The 21,778-nt window shown below is 39.0% G+C and overlaps 4 protein-coding genes across 5 annotated transcripts; 1 reads left to right on the plus strand and 3 right to left on the minus strand.

The window, feature by feature from the left end:
- Nucleotides 1–505: 505 nt before the first annotated feature.
- On the minus strand, nucleotides 506–12,795 carry LOC100118429 (cytochrome P450 4C1). 2 transcript variants are annotated; one of them, XM_008205948.4, is made up of 11 exons: nucleotides 12,687–12,795; nucleotides 3,923–4,093; nucleotides 3,733–3,839; nucleotides 3,577–3,667; nucleotides 3,315–3,500; nucleotides 3,178–3,247; nucleotides 2,965–3,091; nucleotides 2,722–2,886; nucleotides 2,422–2,653; nucleotides 2,170–2,349; nucleotides 506–2,087 (listed from the first exon to the last, which is right to left on the minus strand). In XM_008205948.4, exons 2-11 carry the CDS (start codon nucleotides 4,062–4,064, stop codon nucleotides 1,930–1,932), a joined length of 1,458 nt encoding a protein of 485 aa, XP_008204170.1. In that variant the 5' UTR covers nucleotides 4,065–4,093; nucleotides 12,687–12,795; the 3' UTR covers nucleotides 506–1,929. The 2 variants fall into 2 exon arrangements, with proteins under 2 accessions (XP_008204170.1, XP_001602395.3); XM_001602345.6 differs by lacking the exon at nucleotides 12,687–12,795 and adding an exon at nucleotides 4,724–4,950.
- LOC100118467 (sodium- and chloride-dependent GABA transporter 1) lies at nucleotides 7,730–14,638 on the plus strand. The gene is made up of 14 exons (XM_001602378.5): nucleotides 7,730–7,873; nucleotides 9,392–9,786; nucleotides 10,232–10,451; nucleotides 11,141–11,242; nucleotides 11,686–11,854; nucleotides 11,933–12,065; nucleotides 12,284–12,418; nucleotides 12,722–12,825; nucleotides 12,912–13,036; nucleotides 13,149–13,261; nucleotides 13,338–13,469; nucleotides 13,534–13,737; nucleotides 13,834–14,001; nucleotides 14,093–14,638. The coding sequence occupies exons 2-14, from the start codon at nucleotides 9,526–9,528 to the stop codon at nucleotides 14,192–14,194; spliced, it is 1,968 nt and encodes a 655-aa protein (XP_001602428.1). The 5' UTR covers nucleotides 7,730–7,873; nucleotides 9,392–9,525; the 3' UTR covers nucleotides 14,195–14,638.
- A 514-nt stretch (nucleotides 14,639–15,152) lies between these two features.
- Nucleotides 15,153–16,401, minus strand: LOC100118507 (male-enhanced antigen 1). Its single transcript, XM_001602408.5, has 2 exons — nucleotides 15,840–16,401; nucleotides 15,153–15,750 (listed from the first exon to the last, which is right to left on the minus strand). The coding sequence occupies exons 1-2, from the start codon at nucleotides 16,023–16,025 to the stop codon at nucleotides 15,463–15,465; spliced, it is 474 nt and encodes a 157-aa protein (XP_001602458.1). The 5' UTR covers nucleotides 16,026–16,401; the 3' UTR covers nucleotides 15,153–15,462.
- Nucleotides 16,402–16,808: 407 nt separating this feature from the next.
- Or142 (odorant receptor 142) lies at nucleotides 16,809–20,161 on the minus strand. The gene is made up of 9 exons (NM_001190615.1): nucleotides 20,012–20,161; nucleotides 18,260–18,382; nucleotides 18,056–18,173; nucleotides 17,728–17,989; nucleotides 17,523–17,645; nucleotides 17,361–17,451; nucleotides 17,152–17,288; nucleotides 16,934–17,066; nucleotides 16,809–16,859 (listed from the first exon to the last, which is right to left on the minus strand). Exons 1-9 carry the CDS (start codon nucleotides 20,159–20,161, stop codon nucleotides 16,809–16,811), a joined length of 1,188 nt encoding a protein of 395 aa, NP_001177544.1.
- Between the last annotated feature and the right edge of the window lie 1,617 nt (nucleotides 20,162–21,778).

Raw genomic sequence — 21,778 nt, forward strand, 5'->3', positions numbered from 1 at the left:
AAACTTTAACGGAATAACTTAATGTAGTTTTTTGGTGAGCGGCTAAATTCTGCGCACTTTAGAATAATACATAATGTCGATTTATACTGAAATTTTCACACTATCGTATTGAGCTGTTTTTGAATAAAAGAACGAGTTGGAATTAATAGAAAATCAAAGACTTGAATAAGAAATCCTAAACTAGCGATTTCATTCGCATTTAAAATTTAAACTAAACAATAAATCTGAATGTCCATTTTTGGTATCGCGTTTTTTCATGTAAACCGATATATAATGCAAGTGAGATGATCTCTTGGCGTAATTTTAATAAAACGACCTTTTTACAAAGTTGTGAGTATAGAAAATTCAACTGACATTTCAATGTACTAGAGTTGTAAAGTTAAACAAAAAAAGTTTCAAAGTTATAAAAAAAAATTATATAAGTAATAAAATAATTCATCGAATTCCGATCATTTTTCTTGCTAAAAGAACTAGTCTAAAATAATTTTTCTTTTTACATTACGTGGTAGCTTTAAGATCCAGAATTAGAGACTTTCATTGTGAGCGCCGATGGAAAGTCTGGAGCACGTACAAGTTCCCTAATAAAAGAAAACAAAAAATTACAAGCACACATACATTCACACACTGACATACACACGAACACGTTACATCTTTTTAATAATTTCTTAATCTTATAAAAAAAAGAGAATAAACACCCGAATGAATCTGCACAGTGGAGAATGTATTTACTAAGTAGATACATGTATTTAAGTCGCGAGAAGTACATGCGTTCGTGAAAAACATGAAAAAAAAAAAAATAATAAAACGTGGGATGTTTCGAAGGAAGTAAAACGAGTGATTGAGAATGAATCTGTTTGGAAACAAAGACGTGCAGTAAAAGAAAAACGAAATACGGCTAAGCGACGTTTGTGAGAATAGGAGAGCAAAACGAAGCCAGGGAAAGAGTGAAATGCACGAGCGAAAGTTGAGTGAAAGCGAGAGAGGGAGAAAGAAAGAACGATAAATTAAATAAAAAAATAATTCTCTGTGATGTAATTATATGACTTGATTGTATTTACTGCGATTAATTAATTATTTATCGACAAATTCTATAACATCGATCATTAAGATCGCACTGCATCTTTAATCCCCCTATCGAAATATTTGTTTTTCTTTTCTTTATTCATTGCGTCGTATTAATTGTATGGACTCATCGATGGATTATTCGATTATTCGTCACCACGAGATATGTATAGATAAACATATTTCATTATGTATGTCGACACATGCGATTATTTTTTCTCTATTTCTTGGGACTACTATTATTACTAATTACTATTATCTAATTAATTAATTATGCCATTTTATCATCAATACCGCTATTTTTCATTATCATTATGTGGCGTGAAGGAATTCAATTACCTCCTCCCCATCAAGAAATGGTTAGGTGTACACGGAGAACAAACAAGCATGTTTTTAACATTTGTATACTTTCAAGTAGTCTTAAGAGCATATTCGTCGCTATAAACATACAATGTTTCTTTTTTTTCATTACAGTATGGTACAATTTATCGAAGGAAATTACGATAAGTTAGCGTTTTTTATGTAAAGAATATTATCAGTTGAAGAATTTATTAAATAAATTGAGAAATGACAAGTACATCTCTGGAGTAGTGAAATTACTTAATCCAAACATCATTCCTCTACTTCTGTATCCCACTATTCCTTTCTCTAGTTACTTATTGAAAAGCAACTATGTTGGGAAAGATTATCAAAGTCATAGAGTAAGTACTTAAAGTAGTTTGTATTTCGCTCTCGAGGTTGATCTCATACATATTATGTACAAACGTGCATAGGCACCCATTAAAATTTATTATATTCCTAAAGATAAGATTTAAAGTTACGATAATCCTATAAAGTTGTATGGGATGATGCAGCAGCTGTTGAAAATTATATTCGCTCTACAGATACCATATAGCCGTCTCTCGATCGAACTGATATGTCAGCCTTCAATCGAAGCGTTTCCAGATTTTGCGTCGAAGTCAATCGGACCTTCCTTATAACGTGAACGAGCATCGTCTTCAAGCACATGATTGCGAATTTTTGACCTGCACGAGAAAGGTGAAAAAAAAAATAAGTCTTAATTTTTATGACACAAAAATATCAATTCGTCTAGAGCATGTTACTAACCAACGCAACCACGAAGGCCACCGCTAAATGGTATGTAGGCATAGGGATGTCTTCCGACTGAGTTTTCCGGTAAAAATCTCTCCGGAATAAACTTCTCCGGATCCGTCCAGTACTTCGTACTCCTGTGTGTCTCGTACGGTATCATCACTATGGAGCATCCCTTGGGTAAAGTACAAGTTTCTACAAACACGCGGAACGTCAATAATTAATTTTTATTAAAAAAAAACTTTTTTCACTAAAAAAAATCCTCACCCAGATCGATGTCCCCGGTAGCCTCTCGGACCATCAATGGGGCGATCGGATAAAGTCTCAGAGTTTCCTTGATCACCAATTCCGTGTACTTGAGTTCCGGCAAATGCTCGACCGTGACGCTGTCGTTGCCCACGACGTTCCTTATTTCCTCCCGAACTTTGTCCTGAATCTCTTGGTTAATAGCCAGATTCAGTAAAGCGAAGGAACTTATCACCCCCGTGGTGTCTTGGGCCTTTAGAAAAAACGAATTTGTTTATATTAAAATTTAAAATCTATGTATCGATAAACCCCATTACGTACAGCAGTGAATATAGTGTAGGTTTCATCTCTGAGCTCCGTGTCGTTCATGAGATTCGTCTTGGCGTTGTGATCGATTAATTGCTCCAACAGCATAAGCCTCGGTCTATCAGGAGCGATGGCATCTCGTTCGATTGCGTAATGCTCTTTTTTCTTTCGCGCCACTGCCTGCGGAATGTCAAACGGGAAAAGAAAAACTATAGAAGCTGACAGGTATGCCATTATCATAAGATGAATAAAATTTACAGTCTCAATGAAGCTGTGGATAACATGCTGTCCCTCTTTCTGTTTTTTTCCGAGATCGGTCCATGAAAATATCCAATCGGCGTGCAGCCACACTTTTATCATTCTCGTATGGACCAACTCGTACATTCTGCGAATAAAATAGTGTTTTAATTCTGCATAATTTGTAGCGTCAATTTAGTTTTTTTTTTCTCAATGCAAAAGAAGACAACCAACTTTTCCGTCCAGTAAACCAGTTCTTTGTGACCTTCTTTTTGCGAACTACCCGGCATTCCCAATATGGTATCTAAAATAAAGAATTCGGTAAATTATGTGATGCGATCGAAGTATACCGATTGCGTAACGAGTTTTACCGAAGATCATGTCAAAAGTACAGTGAACCATGAATGGCTGTATGTCGAAAACTCCGGTGCCGGCCTTTTCCTCGAGCAGTTCGGAACAAATGCGACTGTGGGTGTCGAAATGCTTCAAATACTCGTTCAGGGCTTTGCTGTTCAACATCGGCATTATGGCTTTACGGTGGGCCCTGTGAACTGGTCCTGAAAAATGATTTGTAAATAACGTTATACTTATGATATAGAAATTGTTTGACAGATAATCAACGATGAGTCTTACCAGATCCACTGACTAGTCCCTTTCCGACGAAAGGCTCTATGAACTCGTACATTTTATCCTTGTACGACGCTTTGTGACATCCTAATATCACCTAGAAAGGATTAAAGGTTAATCGAAGTTCACGAAGAAGTAATAATAATTATATTGTTTTCGTACCTCGTAATCGCGAGGCTCTGCTAATATGATGAATAATTTCGGCCCTAGCCAAAATCGTCCTGGTGTATCGACACTCTGTACGATTTGTTTGATTTTGTCCAGCGTTTCTGCGAGAAGTCACGAGCGATCGAGTATAATTTTTTCATGTTAATCCAACTAAAATTTATTTTAAAAAAATATACACTCTCACCTTCTGGGTTGCAAGCAAACAAGTGAGCATTGCCGATCAGTGGAAGCGTGGGTGGTCCCGGAAGTTTGGAGGCTAAATACAACGTTCTCGCTCTGTCTCGGTACCACTGCTTCAACGTCCTGAAGACCCAGAAGCTCATCATCAAAGTTATCGTCGTCACCAGAAAGAAAGCTGGAAGCAGAATTAAGCCGTCTTTACCCATCTCGATAGTTTGCTGTGTATAACTTGACTGTCCGTCGTGTCTTGGACACCGATAATACTTTATCGATCGCGGAAACTTTTAAAATCTATTTAAAAAACTGAGCAGCGATCACTTTTTTTGTTACACTATTTCGTACAGCTTTCTCCTGCATTTATGAAAAATATAGCTGGGCGATCTTTTGCGTTTGTTGATATACATATTTAGACTCATTGACTCGAAATTTTGCGGTATTTATACAAAATACTTTCGCGAAGTCGATTCGTGATGCTTACGATTGCGCGCCGACATCGATCGGTTATTTCAAAAGGCGAATCGAACATTTGTATGCGGATCACGTCGATAACATCGTTTCGTTGCATTCTGTTCGCTATAACCTTTTCACTTCGATTCGCGCGCGAAGAAAGCTTTATTTTTATATATGAATCGGAGTAGATATTTCGAGCTACACACTTTTTCTAAATTATTATTGATTTGTAAATATTTTATTTTTGTCAAAAAATATTGCAAATTAAGAAACGTCTGCCTAATCAGTTCTAATAAAATATCACTCATTCATAAATCACTAATTTAATCGATTCATTCCGTAGCTCAAAACCCACTTGTATCGAAGTACTGCCAAAAGAAGAGCGGATTCTCCCTGGCCTCGAACTTGGACTGCTTCCAGGTCCCCGACTCACTACTCATCTCGATCAACAGCAACAACTTAATTCAGTCCCAAAAAAAACGATCAATCACTCGATCACTACACACGATTCACTGTGTATAAATCAACGCGTCAACATTTAGTGAAAGTCGATTCAGCTCCGACGAGTCCAGGCGTTAGACTGAATCCGCGCGCACGTGGACTCGAATCTTATATCAAGCGAAGACAGGTACATAGCGAATGACAAAGGCCTTTTCTCCAAGCTTGCGCACATCGTCGCGAAGAGAGGCAGTTCTTCGTATACAAATGAGAGAGGGACGACTCGTCGTCGTCGCGGCTTTTTCTGCAAGTTTGTGAATTTCCGAACTCATATAGCGATGCTGCGATTTTTTTCTTCTTGCAGCGCCATTTTTGCTTTACGGTGTATATCAAGTTTTATCACTACTTTTGCATCATTTCGTTCATAAAAAACGGTGTACATTCTGGTTATTGCTTACAAACTGCTGCTATAACATTATACTCCGCACGATATATCGTTTCCAACATCTGGAACAACTCCCAGGACTTTTAGTGTCTCTCATTCAGTGCGAAAATTTCGCGGAGGATATATGCACTTGCACTGCAGCGCGTCAAGGTTGCGACGCTTAAAATGCAGGATCCGCACAATGTGTGTGTGTGTCTGTTCCACAAATTCCCTCTATAGTACTTCGCGTAAATAATACAGAGACTGCAGCGCATGCTGAAAATGACAAATCATTGCTATTTTTAGGGAAAAGAACCTCGTTTCATTTTAAACGTTTATATCGATTGAATTATTCAGAAGCTGACGATTGACAAATAACTTATCCATATCCAGTTTTCCCTCGACTTTTTCGCCCGTCTAATTGCTTCAAGATCCTGTGAAAAGAAGATACTAAGATACAATTTTTCTTTTGGTGCGCAATTAATTAAGAGCGACGTCGAGTTTTTTCCTTTACGACCCGTACAACCGGACATATAATCACCGGGAAAAAAGCTCCGATCGATGTTTAAGGACTATATACGGAACCCATGGCTTGACTCGAATTATTCGCAAGCTCCGAAATGCACGCGCGCCACCGCGAGTGTTTACTCTCGGGTTTTTTGACTTCGGCAATTAGGCTATTCATTTGAATTATGTTTTTTAGAGCAGCCGGTTCCTCATACGGACGCGCAATTATTTGGAGCACGTACTGGGCTCGTCGGGTAAGTATAAAGCACATCGCACACACACACACGTATGGTGACGCGATGGGACAACCTTTCCTTGAACTCGTATTTTTAATCGGCTTTTTCGGCTTCGTTGAGAGACGAGCTCACGTATTGTTGCGCGGCTTTATTTATCGCGTGTTTTTCCTTTCACGGGATCCGGATTTTCACGGCTGCGGAGATGTGCGCCACGGTTTAGTCTTGCGTATGCTTGATGCTTCGACTTTTTGAATCCAAGTTATATATATATAAAACGACAGCAATCCATCATCCAAATTTCTGAGTCACCAATTTCGCTAAAATCGCAGCAGATCCTACGGTATAGTGAATCATACAGTCAAGCTCTATGCGATCATCGTCGCGCGGCGGCGGTGGTGATTCGAGCGCAAACTGTTCTGCATAAATTAGCCGCGTATTGCAACCTGCGAATTAGTTCCACTTATAACGCCTCGGGCTACAGATTGCGCGTATGCGTGTGTAGCGTTATTCCAACGGCACAGAAGATGAGCAATGCTTCCATATGCAGTCGCTTATATTCTCTCACGTGATCCGTATCAATTGATAATACGCCTCGGGCTATATTGCCGTCGCGACGTTTATTATTATGTATACACGCGTTTCGTGGATTTTTAGCGTTGTGATATCGAAGGATTATATTTTTGGTTTATGATCAAGCGATTGGAAAGCTTCAAATGGATTCATAAGCGAATTTAAATTATATCAGCGTTATTAGTTTGAAATCGATCCATCACTTTCGCGGGGCTTAGATGCACACTGCAGTCAAAGAGCTATTTTAATTGCCGACTGCGGCATTGAATCTGGAGCTTGAACTTGAGAGAGCTTTTAGCCGGCGATTTTTCCACGGTCTATTTTCTGCATATCCTGCGCTCTCTATATCTATACGAAGCACAAAATTGATTTGATTGGACTCGATCGATTGTGTGTTCTGTTTATACAGCAACAAGTAGGCTCGATAAGGACACGCACATAGGATCCGGCGTAGCTCGTCACTCCATTAGGTATATCTATATACATACCCACGTGTGTCGAGGCGCACGAGGCTTAAATATAGATTGACACCGTGGCACTAATTCGTTGAATGGACCAATAGAAGAAGGTGTGCTCTCGCTTATATGCACCGCAGCGTCACGAAAGGCGGGGGGAACCCCTCAGTCTTTCAGTCTACGTCTCTCGTCTTGAAATTCGCTTCTTCTTCTTCTTTATTACTTCCTTGTGTGACGCGATATCTCTGAAAAGCTCCAAGTCAACGCGCTGATGAATTTCAACGCGAGTCGAAGAAAGAGCTTTTCGAGTTTTTTCCATACCGATAGAGTATAGACACCCACGCACGCGCTCGCATTGCCATTAGAAATTACAACGACTAGCTCTCCTCCCGCCCCTCTCCCTCTACGTATTTATGCATATAGACGCCCCTCCTATCATCACTCGTTTCTATCTCGATATATGGTGTAGGTACCTAAGCCCTCCTCTCTCTATCTCTCTCTCTCTCTCTCTCTCTCTCTCTCCTACACTTCAGAGATCGTCCATCTCTCTTTTTATATCTAACTACCGCTGCTCTGTCGCATACAGCGAGTATGTGTGTTGGTAGAGTGTATGAGAGAGAGAGAGAGAGAGAGAGAGAGAGAGAGAGAGAGAGAGAGAGAGAGAGAGAGAGAGAGAGAGAGAACAGTTTAGTGCGCGCATAGGGTAGAGCTTTCGTACGTGGGGTTCGACAAGCTTAGTTTTGGTTTAGAGACTCGTCGGTGCGCGCGACGACGGTTTTAAAAATCGAGTTGCCGGAAGAGATTGAATTTTTTTTGGTTTTGCTTTTGAGCGAGTGAGAGAAGAAAATTCTGTTGGATATCGTTTGCGACTTTAGGTTTGTGAATTTAAATTTCGTTTATTGTGCAGACGTTTTTCTTGTCATTTTATGGTTTGTTATAAAAGAGTGTTAGAATGCAGAGCATTAAAATAATCACGTTTAACACTGTTATTTAACACTTTTTACATAAAGCTCGTCATATCCATATTATTTCTTTCAATCACAATCCCTGAAATACGACGTGCATTACTAAACGAAATCCGATACTTAAAATTTTACGGACTGCAATTCAAGATAGAATCAGCGATCCCGCGCGTGCTTGAATTCGCTTGCATTCTCTTTTGAATTGTAAAAAAAGAGAAGAAATTCCCCCGAGTCCTCCTCCGTCACTCCGTACACGGCTGTATCTACTTAAAACACGAGCCGCGTCGAAAATGCAGATCCTCGCCGGCTGCGGCACAAAGGACGGGATGACTTAATAAAAACAAAAGAAAAATCTCATCACACCCTCGTCCGCGTCCGAATACAGTAAAATACAAGAGTCTTGATCAATATTCCGTGAACAGCACGGCTGACGAGTGTACAGCCGAATCAAAAGGCGGTTCGTCAGTGGAGTTTTTTCCTCGTTCTAAAAAGCTGGATGTCGCATTTTTCTTGAACTTTAAATTCGCTTTGTTACATCGTTAAATTTATGTTATAAAAACCTGGATAAAAATCGTTTTACTACTACACAACCACACGCGACGATCGTAGCACAAATCAAATCATTCCACTAGAAAGTCCAACGACACCCTACACAACTTCCACCTCATATCACATTCAACAGTCGGCTACGATCGTGTCCTTGGGAGGACGTCTGGTTGCTGCACGCGCGGGACTTTCTCGGGCTTCACGGGCACCCGACTCTGGGGTTCGGGCCGTGCATTATATGGGACAAGGTTGTGTCCGTTGGGAATCGTAGAGAGAAAGAGAGAGAGAGAGAGAGAGAGAGAGAGAGAGAGAGAGAGAGAGAGAGAAAGAGATAGAGAAAGAGAGACACGAGCGAACGAGCTGTTCCCCGGAAGTCGCTCGTTGTACGTTATCCATCATCATCAGCGAGAGGAGTCCGCGCGCGGTGAACGCGGCGATCGAGAGCATACACCAAGAGAGATGAGGATAGAGAGTAGAGGCGAACGTGCATAGGAGAGGATTCGTGCAAGCTTTGGGCTTTTGAAGTATTCTGGTGATTACAATCATCGTGCTTGAGAACAAAAATCGTGAACCCCGAGCACCAGTGCACTTGCACTATAGGTCACACCTACACACCCAGGGATCGATATCGGTCGATCGATCAGATCGAATCGTCGGCTAAACCCGCGATAATGGTCGATCCACTCTGTCATCCGGTTCGCCCATTACACACACGCACACACACACACACACACACACATACACGACCAGCACCATCAACACGCACCTACATAGCACAATATAATCTCTGCCGATCGCGGCGCGAGGTCGAGCCGCAGATTAATTCTAATCCGATACATCCAATATAATGCCGAGACCGGCTCTCTTTTTGTGTCCCCCTGTCAGGTTCCACCCGTGGCGCGAAGTAATGAGGATGAGGTGAATTGGCTCGCACGCGCGCGCCTGTGTGCACACAAGCCATCAGCCGTCTATAGTACGTCGAGTAGCAAAAGCCGAAGCCGAAGAGGAAAGGCAGAGAAATGCCGTCGATCGAGCAGCAGCAGCGCGTCGACAGGTCGACGAGCCCGCTGCCGCAGAAACCACCACCGCCTCATCATCAGGTCACCAGTCCACTGGCTAGCAGTCCCGTTCAGGAGCTCAAAGCTCTTTTTGCCGAACCGAGTGTTCAGGCGAGCACTGGGAAACCGCCACAGCAAGAGTTCAAGCTCGAAGCGATCGAGAGCTTGCAGCTGGAACGTCAGGACGAGGATATACCTGAGAGAGGATCATGGGGCAGCAAGGTTGGTTTGGTTGATGAGCCTTGCTCAGACTTGTTGGGATAAAACGAAGCTGCTGTTTTCATTATTTTTCTCACGAAGTTATGTATTGCTTGCACGTAGTGCGCAACGCACAGCGTAAACTGTTGTACGTTTCACAGGATTCGACTGAGTCATGGGTAATACGAGATTGGCTAATTTAAATGCGTTCATTGTAGAGAAGAATATATCTTAAACTGTAATGAAAACGATAAATTTTTAAAAACACAGAAGCAATGCACATTTTTGAACCACCCGATGCTCGTGACTCAAGCACGAATTACTCATAATGTTACAAGGGGTAAACGTAGTTAATTCATCTTCTGAATCACTTTTTTTATTATTCTTGCAAGTGACTCACCAGTCTCACCTTACATTTGGCAAACCGCAGTACCGTAAATTCGAACGAGTGCATAAATTATTATTACAGGTGGAGTTCATCCTGTCGGTCGTGGGCCTGGCAATAGGTCTGGGGAACCTATGGAGATTTCCATATCTGTGTTACAAGAACGGCGGCGGAGCATTTATGGTTCCGTACTTTATAGCGCTGGCATTGGCTGGGGTGCCGATGTTCTTAATGGAATTGGCCTTAGGACAGATGATGACCATCGGAGGCCTCGGTGTATTTAAAATAGCTCCCATTTTTAAAGGTATAATGATTTTTTTTTTAATTTCGCATAATTTTAATCTTGCATCCACGGTTAAGCGGTTTTTCATGTTCAATAGATATATGAAACTTGCTGATTAAAAATGTGAAAAAATTCTAGTGAAAATTCCATTAGTCTTTAATGAAAATTGTATGAAATCTGAAATTGTCAGACGCGAAAATCAATGCAGTGGGTTAATCTAGCCACCCCACCACCTCTTTCCTCTATATTTTTATTTATTAATAATCATCCCGTTTTCCAAATTCACTTCTCTCACTCGATATAAAAATGCGTTTCGTAACTGTAAAACCGTGTAACAGCCTGTGCAAACGAAGCTCAAGTATATTGGTTACGTTAGACCATTACTTTAATGAACAATTTATGTAACAAATTCTAATTTGACATTCGACATTACAAGAAAATAGATAAAAGACGGATAATAGGATTGCGTAAGGTTCATTTTAAATTGGACGTGCACTCAAAGATTCTTCCAGTGAGTAACTGATCGATCCATTCGCAGCATCAAGAATTCAGTGCAGATCAGGTGTTTACCAGAATAACGACGTCTATGCAAATGAAATCATACCATTCAAATGCGTAAAATTACGCCGCAGCCCTAACTAAACCCGTAAAAGGCAAAAGACCCGAAACAAAAATCTATTCATTCAAATGCAATCGCAATCCTTTTTCAGGAATTGGATATGCGACGTGTGTCCTATCCTGCTGGACGAACATCTACTACATTATCATTCTGGCGTGGGCCCTCTTCTACTTCTTGGTGTCCCTCCGTGCCGGTAAGACCACTTTCGTGTCTGTGTACACGCCATTCTGGCGAAAAAAGCCAGTCTCTGAATGCAAAACGTTCTAACGCCACGACGATAGAATTCAAAGGCGCGACGTCGGAAAAATAAAGACAAGAGACCTTGATATAGCGAGCAGTCACTCGCAGGGTCACCGCGATTCCCGTAAAGAGCGCGGATTCGTATGAAACATCGCGAAGATATTGACGAGCGGCACACGCTGAATTTTAAAACGAAAGACGAGACTCGGCCTTTTGCCTTATGTTTTCGTGTATAACTCGCAGATTGAGGAAGTTGCTCAATGCGGACGATTTTTGAATGCGCCGCGGAGGTGATTCATTTCTTTTTATATCGCGGTAAATGCGATGGTTTTGGCTTGGCTTGACAGGATTCAAACAATAACTACAATCATCATTTTTAAAAAAAAACAAATTTAGACGTTCCATGGAGGACATGCGAGAACTCGTGGAACTCCAAGTTCTGCATAACGCCACTCGAGCGTTTGAAAACTTCTTGCTGGTCGAGCTACGGCGACACGGTATGCCAGACATCCATCGGAAACTTGAGCCACAAGCTGCTCAAAGATCCGGTCAAGGAGTTCTGGGAGTAAGTTTCCATATGCGTATATCCGTCGTATTAAAATTTATGAAAATTACACACAAACGTTTCGCCACGTGTGCGCAGGAGGCGAACGCTGCAGATTTCCGACGGGATCGAGGATGTCGGTGGCATCCGATGGGAGCTTGCCGGTACCCTAGCTATCGTCTGGATCATGTGCTACTTCTGCATCTGGAAAGGGGTCAAGTGGACCGGAAAAGTAATTGCCTGGCCGACGACCTGTCGTGTCGTTACATTAAATATGATTTCCGCCTTCCGCGTTTCTGACGCTCGATTTAACGCTTGAAACTTTCCTTCGGCTATACGGAAGATTTTTCGAGCTTTTTTCTTCTGAGCTGAGCTTCTAAACTTCAAAGCACACGATTATAGTAATACGTCGACGATTACGAGGGACTTATTCGCGGCGATCGTTTTCAGGTCGTCTACTTCACGGCGCTGTTCCCTTACTGCCTGTTGGTGGTGCTGCTGGTGCGCGGGCTGACACTTCCGGGCGCCATGGAGGGTCTCAAGTACTACGCGACGCCTAATCTCTCGAAATTGGGCGAGCCCGAGGTACATTATACACATATGTTTATTCTATAATCGCCTCGTTAAATTCTTTCCGAGGTATTTATGGGAGGATATAATTGCCTCGTAAAAAGGAAGTTGACTCGACGCGCACGTCTTTCGGATTTCGTCGTTTGAATTGAGACAATGATGATCAAGCCGAGATGAGATAATAATGACGATGATTTGCTTTGCAACGTTACGCGGTTATCATTGATTCGAATATTAAAAGTTAGGTCGCGAGGCTGGCGATATTTTCAAGCTATTTACTTACGATAAAATACAACTCATAGCGATTTTCACGTACAGGTATGGATCGACGCCGTGACCCAAATCTTCTTCTCCTACGCCCTGGGACTCGGTGCCCTGGTGGCCCTTGGCAGCTACAACAAGTTCAACAACAACGTCTACAAGTAAGCTTCTGAAAATATACATTCATACGCGAAATCCCCGAAAAATAAGACACTCACGTTTTCCTTCTTTTTCTCTCATTCGAAAGAGACGCCCTGATCGTGTGCACGGTGAATTCCTGCACGAGTATGCTAAGCGGAGTCGTGATCTTCTCGGTCGTGGGCTTCATGGCACACGAGCAACAGAAGCCCGTCGCCGAAGTAGCCGCCTCGGGTAAGCGTTGCGTAATAATTCATTGTCTTTTTTTTTTTTTCGTTCACATATTTTTGTTTCGATGCGCTGCATGTATACCCGGGAGTATAACGTTGGCCGAATTTTGATACAGGACCCGGTTTGGCCTTCCTCGTGTATCCGTCCGCTGTACTGCAGATGCCCGGAGCGCCTATGTGGTCCTGTCTCTTCTTTTTCATGCTGCTGTTGATCGGTCTAGATAGCCAGGTGAGCCAGGTTGAATTTCAGCTTCTGTCGAAAAGAAAAATTATCATCATTTTTTAATCTATCAATCCTTTCCAAGTTCTGCACAGTCGAGGGCTTCATCACGGCGGCGGTGGACGAGTGGCCGCGACTGCTGCGAAAAAGAAAGGAAATATTCATAGCGATCGTCTGCTTCCTATCCTACATAATCGGTCTCTCTTGCATTACCGAAGTAAGTATCATCGCCGTCATCGCTCGTATTCGCAATTGAAAACTCAACCGACTTAAAATTCCAGGGCGGCATGTACGTCTTCCAGCTTCTCGACTCTTACTCCGTAAGCGGTTTCGTCCTGCTCTTCCTCATGTTCTTCGAGTGCGTCTCCGTCTCGTGGGCTTTCGGCGTTAATCGCTTCTACGACGGCATACGCGACATGATCGGCTATTACCCCTGCTTCTGGTGGAAGATTTGCTGGACCGTCACCGTTCCAGCCATTTGCTTGGTAGGCGTATACGTTATGATGTAACACGTGGTACCTCTTGATGAAGTCGATTATAGGCGGAAAACGAACTTATCCTTGGCATCCGCGGCTTTTCAGGGCGTCTTCACGTTCAACGTCGTGAAATTCAGTCCGGTAAAGTACCTCGATTACGAGTACCCCTGGTGGAGCCACGTACTCGGCTGGATGAGCGGACTCTCGTCGATGCTCTGCATACCCGGCTACGCGATTTACCTCTGGTGCGTCACCCCCGGAACGGCAGCCGAGGTGAATTGAAAAACAGTTTTTGTACTAAAATTTTATCGATCATTTTTTTTTTGTTTTTTTTTTACGACAATCGTGTCATGTACATTTGCAGAAATTCCGGAAACTGGTCAGGATAGACGACGACATAGCGACTCTCCGCGAGAAGCTCAACCCCATCAAAGCCGCCGAGATCAAGTCTCAGTTCAATCTGTAGAGAGGCTGGCTGAGAGACAAAGTTGAGTTACCACTTTTTCTGTAACGTACAATTGCTGTACTGCCGAGTAGCGAGAGAGATCGATGTCGCCGGAGAAAAAAGAGACCAAAAACTACGTCGCCAAAGATGTGTACTACGGAATATATCTCTCTTTACGCATTATGATGTAATAGATATTATGATTTTTAGGGAATGTTTTATAGCGCGCGACCATTCCATTTTTAAGGGCATTGCTCGAAGGTTTTATTTTCTTAACTTTTGCTCAGTGCGCCTTTGAAAATGGACGACGGATTTTTATATTTAAGATAGAGAGACCTGTCGATAAACTAGCATTTCGTATATTATACGCTTTAGAGTCTATTATTAAGAGTTGACGAGCAGTACCTTCGATTTGACAATCTTTGACACACGCCTGTTATGAGAATTATATATATATATATATATATATATATATATATATATATATATATATATATTATATATATATATATATATATATATATATATATATATATATATATATATATATATATATATATATATTATATATATATATATATATATATATATATATATATATATATATATATATATATATATATATATATATATATATATATATATTATTACATATTTCTACAATTATGCAAAATATTGTCAACCGCACAAGCCTAAATATTTGTGTTCGTTGTACGAACCGTATGGATGAGAGCAACGATTTTTTTTTCTATAGATGAATGCTCTTGAGGACAATTGACTTGCATATGTTTAGGCCAGTTGATTTCTTCGATGAGTGCAATGTTTACGTCGAAGAAAACGAGTGGAACAGTCTATCAGAAAGAACTTTGAGATTATATTGTAATTTTTCTGAAATTAATAAAAATTGAATGGAAAAATTTTGTATGATAGAATGACGACTTTTTGACGAATATTTTCAATGTGATGTAATAATAGTCAGTAGAGTTTTCAAAGGTTTATTTACATTGATGAAAAATTATTTACAAAAAATTACTAAGCGACTAGCTACATCTTGCTTGATTAACAAAATTATTTCAAAAACTATGTTTTATCATACAGTTTTGAAAAATTAAATTATTTGATAGCATCATACTTTAACAAATGTCATTTTTTATCTATTAATACATTTACACATTAGAGTGTCCATAGAAATCTCACTTTTTAATGATAAAAATAATGCCTCTTATTCTTTAAACAAAAATAAGTATTTACATGATAACGATGCGTGAAAAGAGATCATAATTCTACTTTCATTTTTTGTCCTTCTGTATCTCTTTAATACGATGAATCAGCTGTTCTTTCCACTGATCTTCGGATATGGAATTAGCCCAGTCTGGTATCGCTGTAGTTGGCAGAGTAAAAGAGGCCATAGCTGATTTGACTTGGTTTATTTTATCTGCATCCAAGTCAATGTTAGATGAATTGCCCGGAGCAGACCAAACCTCTAATGTCTCTGGATCAACCGATGGCTCTCCTGGTTCATTTGATTCTGGCAAGCTTTGTTGAGGTTCTGTAGGTGCATGAGTCCATTCGAAATCCTTGAAATGAAAATAATGGATTAACTTAGATTCGTCTTGAGGTATGAAAACCCTTGAATTTTGAACAATTTCATGATAAAGAAACAAACCTCATCGTCGTCATCATTCTCATCTTCCAACGGTTCTCCTTCTGCTGGAATCTGAGAAAGTGGCATGTATCCCGCTGGCCCAGCATCTTCATCCTCACTATCCGATTCATGCGCAGTTATTACATTAACATTAACATTGGCTGTATTTAAATTATCTACAGGTTCTTGGGTTGGTTCTGGTGACATTGTTAGAGTTGTAAAAGTTAACAATTTTCAACACTGAACAACGAGCCCTTGATTGTTTATGATTATTCAAAAAATCTCGTTTCAACTTTGATAGTCTATAGTCGGTTTCAAATGACTATTTAAACGCACTTGTTTTATTGAACATAACCTTACTCATTTGTTTTGACTGTTGCTAAAGGTCGTGCAAACGATAGTTAGTTATAAATAAATTCCAACAAAGAAGTCTTGATAATGAATGTTTAATATGTGCAGTTCAATGGATAAACTCTCAACTTGATAACTAACGAACAACACTTTGTGGGCGTAATTTTATGAATAATGGCAATGGGAACAATGAATCGGTTATCAAGTCAATGTGTCAAAGTGAGACTTGCGGTAGATAAAACAGAACACGATTTTAACTCATGCGCGGTTGTTGGCAGCGTTGCTTTCAAAGTGGCGGGAAATTTTGAAAAAATCACTTTTACAAAACTTGTTTATGCTTCTTTTTATGTTGTAAAGTGCAGCTTAGACTCATTTTTGTTAAGTCAAACTAAAATATTTTTCTTTTTGAAACTTGCAAATGGTTGGTGCATTAGCTATAGTCGGAGGGGGACAGCTAGGGTCGTGTAGTTGCATAATATATTTATGCGTTTTCTTTGCGTCGAGGAAAAGAAAATAATACACGTATAGCTGCATAAAAAAGTAGAAACATTTTTATTTATATCTAGCCATCGATTCATGCAAATTTTAGAAAAATATTTTTTTAGAAATATACATTTTTTTCATATTATACACAAGAATTCATCTAAACGACGCAAACACTGTAATATAAGACATCGATGTTTTTGCCAGCTTGAAGAAAAAAATATAAAATATTAATACGCTGTTTTTATTTATATAAAATTGATTGAATTAATACACATTACCGAGCCGAAATTCGCAATATTCATGACGTACAATCCACCAGCTGTCAGTTGACAGGGTTCGATGCACCTCAACATCATGAATTTTAAAAGCGTCTTAGTTTTCTTCGAACACTCGTACCATTCGTTGTTGTATCTAAAACGTAAGTAACAGGTTGAATCTTTTTTTTTTTTTTTTTTTTTAATAAGATATAGCAATATTTAAATTTATTAAAACTCACGCATCGTACAAAATGCCCTGACTGCTGTCGATCACTTTTTGGCCCGGCCAACTGAGGTAAAACATGTGTATCATTAGTCCTATGAAAATCATGCTGTATCTTATAAACTCCATTGGCCGACCCAAGTTAATGAGAATCTATGAATCAGATTATGTAAAAAAATACATCATTAGGAAATAATCAAAATAAGATATTCGTAATAAGCTTACAACGACGGATCCAACGCTAAGTATCATCACATTCGATCCCATGGACAAGAGAAAGTTCACGGAATAGGAAGAGTCGAGAATTCTCGCGAAGCTATGACATGTGATGCGTAATAAATTATTGTTTATTATACTACTTAAGGAAAAAAAGGAAAATCACGCAACCTTATAGCTTTTATGTGTAACTTAGCACTGCTAGAAACTAATTGGTACGGAATGTCATGCTCGTCACTATCGCTTTTGTACTTCATTCGCGCTGCTTTCGCGGTTGCCAGTTTCAAGCGCAACCTGAAAGCTTGCAAACGAAGATTAGCCTTAAATCATAAGCTGCAAGCTCTAGAGTCGATTTAAAATCATTATCGGAACTTACCTAACCACAGCCATCAAACCAACGCACTGTTCCACGCAAACCGCGTAGGTCGAGTCTACAGTGGAGAACACGAAAACGGACATTATGCAGGTGAGGCTTTCGAATATGTAGACTTTTCCGTAATTTTCGTTCTTGTCCGCGATGTATTCGCCGTCGAGGATGAAGATTCGCGGTCGAGAGCCGTTTATCGGCGAGATCACGTCTATCATCATCGGAAGCATCGGCATTGTCACGAACAAACCCAGAGCGAAAAACATGTAGGCTGGAATGACCATTTTTTTTTTTTTGGTAATCATGTCACTGTATTTGTTATTACATTAGATCCTACCTACGTAACCGATCGTTAAGAGTCTGCCGAACTCAGAGTACTCGGTCATCGTTCGAATCTCGTTTTCGTCATCTAGCAGCTTCCAGTTATCCACGATGTTTCTGTAGACTATTTCAATCTGTTAGTAATATAGATTTTAATATAAATTTTATTAAATGGATCTTATAGTTAACGGCATAGAATCGTTAAATTCTGCGCATTTACCTTTTTTTCACTGGTAATAGTCGTCAGTATTTTTAAAGTGATGCCAGTAACATAGAGGAGCGTCGCTATGCCTTGTATTACTTTGTCGCTGTCCTCGTTTGTATACTTAACTATACTAATAATCTGTGTTATGAATATTCAATAGTTACAATTTCAAACTTTATAGATGCATTAGAAGAAGTCTGCACATTGATTCGATTCTAGGCACTATATAATAATTAGAGCCAGAAAATAAATTAAAAACATGTGATATGCTAGAATAAAAAAAAGGTAATAAAAAGCTCGAGTTAAAAAAAATTGATTTCCCTTGTATATACATGCAGTAAGTAAAAAGAAGTTCAATTTCAAATTCCTCTCTTAAAAAAACGATGGCCTTTGTTGTGAAGCATTTAATACGTGATTCTGATTGGTTGCTGATTGGTTGCCTAGGCAACGAGATCAGAACCGCGCTTTAAATTCATAACCCTCAAAACAGTCATAACTCATAACCCTGGTAAAAATGTTTAAAATGAAATGTGGAAACCTTGATAACAGATAAAATATATGTAATATAACTAGCAAACAATTTTACTAAAAATTAATCATTACCAAGAGTGTGTAGTATTACATGTGTATTGAAAAGTGGCACCCTAATCCTATTTGAAGTAGTAATAAAGTGTGTGAATATTATTTAGTTTTTTTTTTAATGTCAGTGAGAAGTTCAATTAAAAGAATAAAGAGTAGTTTGAAGATCTGCTTCTCAAACTCGGCTTCGTGGCGCTACCGCGCCACTTGATATACTGTGTCTCTGTGCTCAAAGTCGCCCTCGGTGAGGTTTGAGAGATGAATTTAAAGTAAAGTTCAGTATCCGAGTCAGTAAGTTTAAGTCTATCATTATACAATACTAGACATATTACCTAGAAATATGTAACCTAGATGATTCTGATTTAAATGTTTTCGTTCATATTTTCACATCCAGGCTCATGCGAATTTTTTAATTGAGCAGGTAAAATTTTACTTATATCCAGTTACGCAGAAACTACTATCTCTAGCACATTATATTTCTGGTTTCTAGCATATTTTTACATGGAGAAAGTGATAAATGTTTTGGCTTTTTTGTCAAGGTTTTAGGTAATTAGAATTTAGTCAAAATTCTAATTAATGCCTTGACAAAAAAGCTGAAATACTTATCACTTTCTTCATGAAAAAATACACTGGAAACCAGAAATACAATCTGCTGGAGATGGTAGTTTTTGTGTAACTGTCTACAAGCAAAATTTGATAGGCTAAATTAAAAAAATCATATGGGCCTCGATGTGAAAATATGAATGAAAATAGTTAAATCATAATCATGTAGATTACATGTTTTCTAGGTAGCATAGTAAGTACCTATGTAAAATTTCAGTTGTATAGCTTTTTTATAATGCAAATAAATGGCATTGTAATGATAGACAAACCCACTGACTCTTATACTGAACTTTTCTTCAAATTCACTATTCAAACCAATGATGACGACATTGAGCATTATTAATATATTTATTAAAAAATAGTTTTGAGGGATTTAGTAACATGTTACATGCTTATAAAATATTAGCAGACGTTAGTGTGCCGCATAACACTTATAATAGATTTTCTACCAGTGTTATTAGACAAAGATAGAATCAAGAGCGCGCGAAGCGCGCCTTCATTCCTATCTTTCTAAATAAACAAGTTTCACGTGCTATGCTATACTATGTAATAAAGGAATAAAAAATACAGTTACAAAAACTTTACTTGCGGAATCAAAGCAATGCCAAGGACTATAGCGAGAAAGGTGCGTATAAAAAGTTTCGTTTTGAAGTCCTGATAAGGCCAAAGCCCCATGATAGTCATCATACGCCTGTTTATGCTAAAATATCGGCTGTTGTAGAAGTCCATTGTCATCGAAGCATCTATCGCACAACAACTTTTTTTCACGCTTCGATGTTCCACTCCGTGGTGCAGATCGAATGAACTTAATTACGCAATTTTTTCGTTCGCAAGTCCCGTAACATAACATCCCCTTTTCTGCGCGTCGCCGAAGAAAAAAAGGGTAGATATGCAAATTGGAGGTGCAATAATAAAGCGACTGAATGCTATTACACCGTCAATTTGCATACGTAATGAGAAAAGCGTTAACTCTCCTATGTCATTTCAGGGAACGTAAATGGCGTTATTGCCAGAGATTACAATTACGCGTCTTTATTTCTCTATATGTCTTTATTATTGTGGAAAACATTTTTTTTTGTCCCTCGAAGATAAATATTATAGTGCGAAAGGGGAGGTTTAGTTGTTTTTTGAAACAGAACAAAAATTGACATCCGATATTATTTACATCATTCAAATTAAAAAATATTATTAAAAATTACCTCTTTCATCGACGGAAAACTAAAATAAAATTTAAAAAATTTGCTTTGTTTTAGTATTTGGGTATAAGCGTTTTCGAAAAAAAAAAATGAATATCACTAATTATAGAAGAAAATTAGAACGTAGATCATGCACGTGACAACAGAGTCTTGAACTGTCTAACAGGTGAGTTTTTGTTTTTGACAGGAACGGGAAAAATTATGTCTGATAAAATGCGGCACTTCAATATATTCAAATGTACTCTAAGTACATTAATAAGAGCTCTTCTTTAAATCTTACGTTGACACATTGCAGTCGATGACTTTTAGTTCAAAAACATCGAACGTCAATTTTTAAAAGCAGAATCATACAAGTACTTAAAAATCACGTAGTGTTATTCGATTAACATTCAGAAGGAAGAAGTTTTAAATGATGAATATCCTCTTACCATCAGGAATGGTATGGATAATGAATTTAGCTTTGTTATAGCAATAATTATAAATAAACGCTTTTAAAAATGAAAGTGTAATTATTAAATCGTCCTTTTTTTGTGATTATTAGATTCTCACCCCTCCTCACTTTGTTAGATAAATGTATTTCTGAAAAATGAAAGCGATTCGCAGCATGAGCGGTTGCGAAGAGTTAGAAGCAATGATAGCGATGTGTTGCTACTTGAAGAATAAGGAGCTGGTCGATGCGTTTTCTCGCTAAAAAGCCATGTTTCCGATGTAAGTACGAAGGGATGCTGGACGCGAAGCTTACAAGGGACATTTATCGTCGAAGGCTCATCGATAGTGCGACTGTTTTGTTTTGAGCAGCTCCTTGGAATTATTGGAACTTTTACGTCTTACATCTTTTACAGTAACGATCAGGATTTGAAGCATATGATTGATGGATTGGCGTCAATTTTCGTCAACATAAGTTAGTTGGCCATACAAAAAACTCGCTGAGCACCGTTTATTACGTCTATATATCGATAGTTAAATCGAATTATTTATACGCGAAAATATTGGAAATAACCTAATAAAAATAAGTAAAACAAACCTTTGTTAGATAGATTATATTAAAAATGTTTTTGAAAGTATATATTAAGATATTCTAATAACGTGATTTTTTGCGAACTCATAACACATACACATGATTCGAGAACTGACAAGTCCAAACACGTTTGATGTT

Source organism: Nasonia vitripennis, chromosome 2 (genome assembly GCF_009193385.2).
Source record: "Nasonia vitripennis strain AsymCx chromosome 2, Nvit_psr_1.1, whole genome shotgun sequence".
Lineage (NCBI taxonomy): Eukaryota > Metazoa > Arthropoda > Insecta > Hymenoptera > Pteromalidae > Nasonia > Nasonia vitripennis.

Bases quoted from the DNA above. Each gene is read 5' to 3' on its own strand.
- LOC100118429 (XM_001602345.6), bottom strand. From the start codon at position 4,808: ATGAGTAGTGAGTCGGGGACCTGGAAGCAGTCCAAGTTCGAGGCCAGG. The intron at 4,094-4,723 runs GTGGGTTTTGAG...TTCTGCTTCCAG, and splicing joins TTGGCAGTACTTCGATACAA to CTTTCTTTCTGGTGACGACG. The intron at 2,654-2,721 runs GTACGTAATGGG...TTTTTTCTAAAG, and splicing joins CCTACACTATATTCACTGCT to GCCCAAGACACCACGGGGGT.
- LOC100118467 (XM_001602378.5), top strand. From the start codon at position 9,526: ATGCCGTCGATCGAGCAGCAGCAGCGCGTCGACAGGTCGACGAGCCCG. The intron at 9,787-10,231 runs GTTGGTTTGGTT...TTATTATTACAG, and splicing joins GAGGATCATGGGGCAGCAAG to GTGGAGTTCATCCTGTCGGT. The intron at 12,066-12,283 runs GTAATTGCCTGG...GATCGTTTTCAG, and splicing joins GGGTCAAGTGGACCGGAAAA to GTCGTCTACTTCACGGCGCT.
- LOC100118507 (XM_001602408.5), bottom strand. From the start codon at position 16,025: ATGTCACCAGAACCAACCCAAGAACCTGTAGATAATTTAAATACAGCC. The intron at 15,751-15,839 runs GTTTGTTTCTTT...TTTCATTTCAAG, and splicing joins AGAATGATGACGACGATGAG to GATTTCGAATGGACTCATGC.
- Or142 (NM_001190615.1), bottom strand. From the start codon at position 20,161: ATGACAATGGACTTCTACAACAGCCGATATTTTAGCATAAACAGGCGT. The intron at 18,174-18,259 runs GTAAATGCGCAG...TATTACTAACAG, and splicing joins CTATTACCAGTGAAAAAAAG to ATTGAAATAGTCTACAGAAA. The intron at 17,067-17,151 runs GTGAGTTTTAAT...CTTACGTTTTAG, and splicing joins CAGGGCATTTTGTACGATGC to ATACAACAACGAATGGTACG.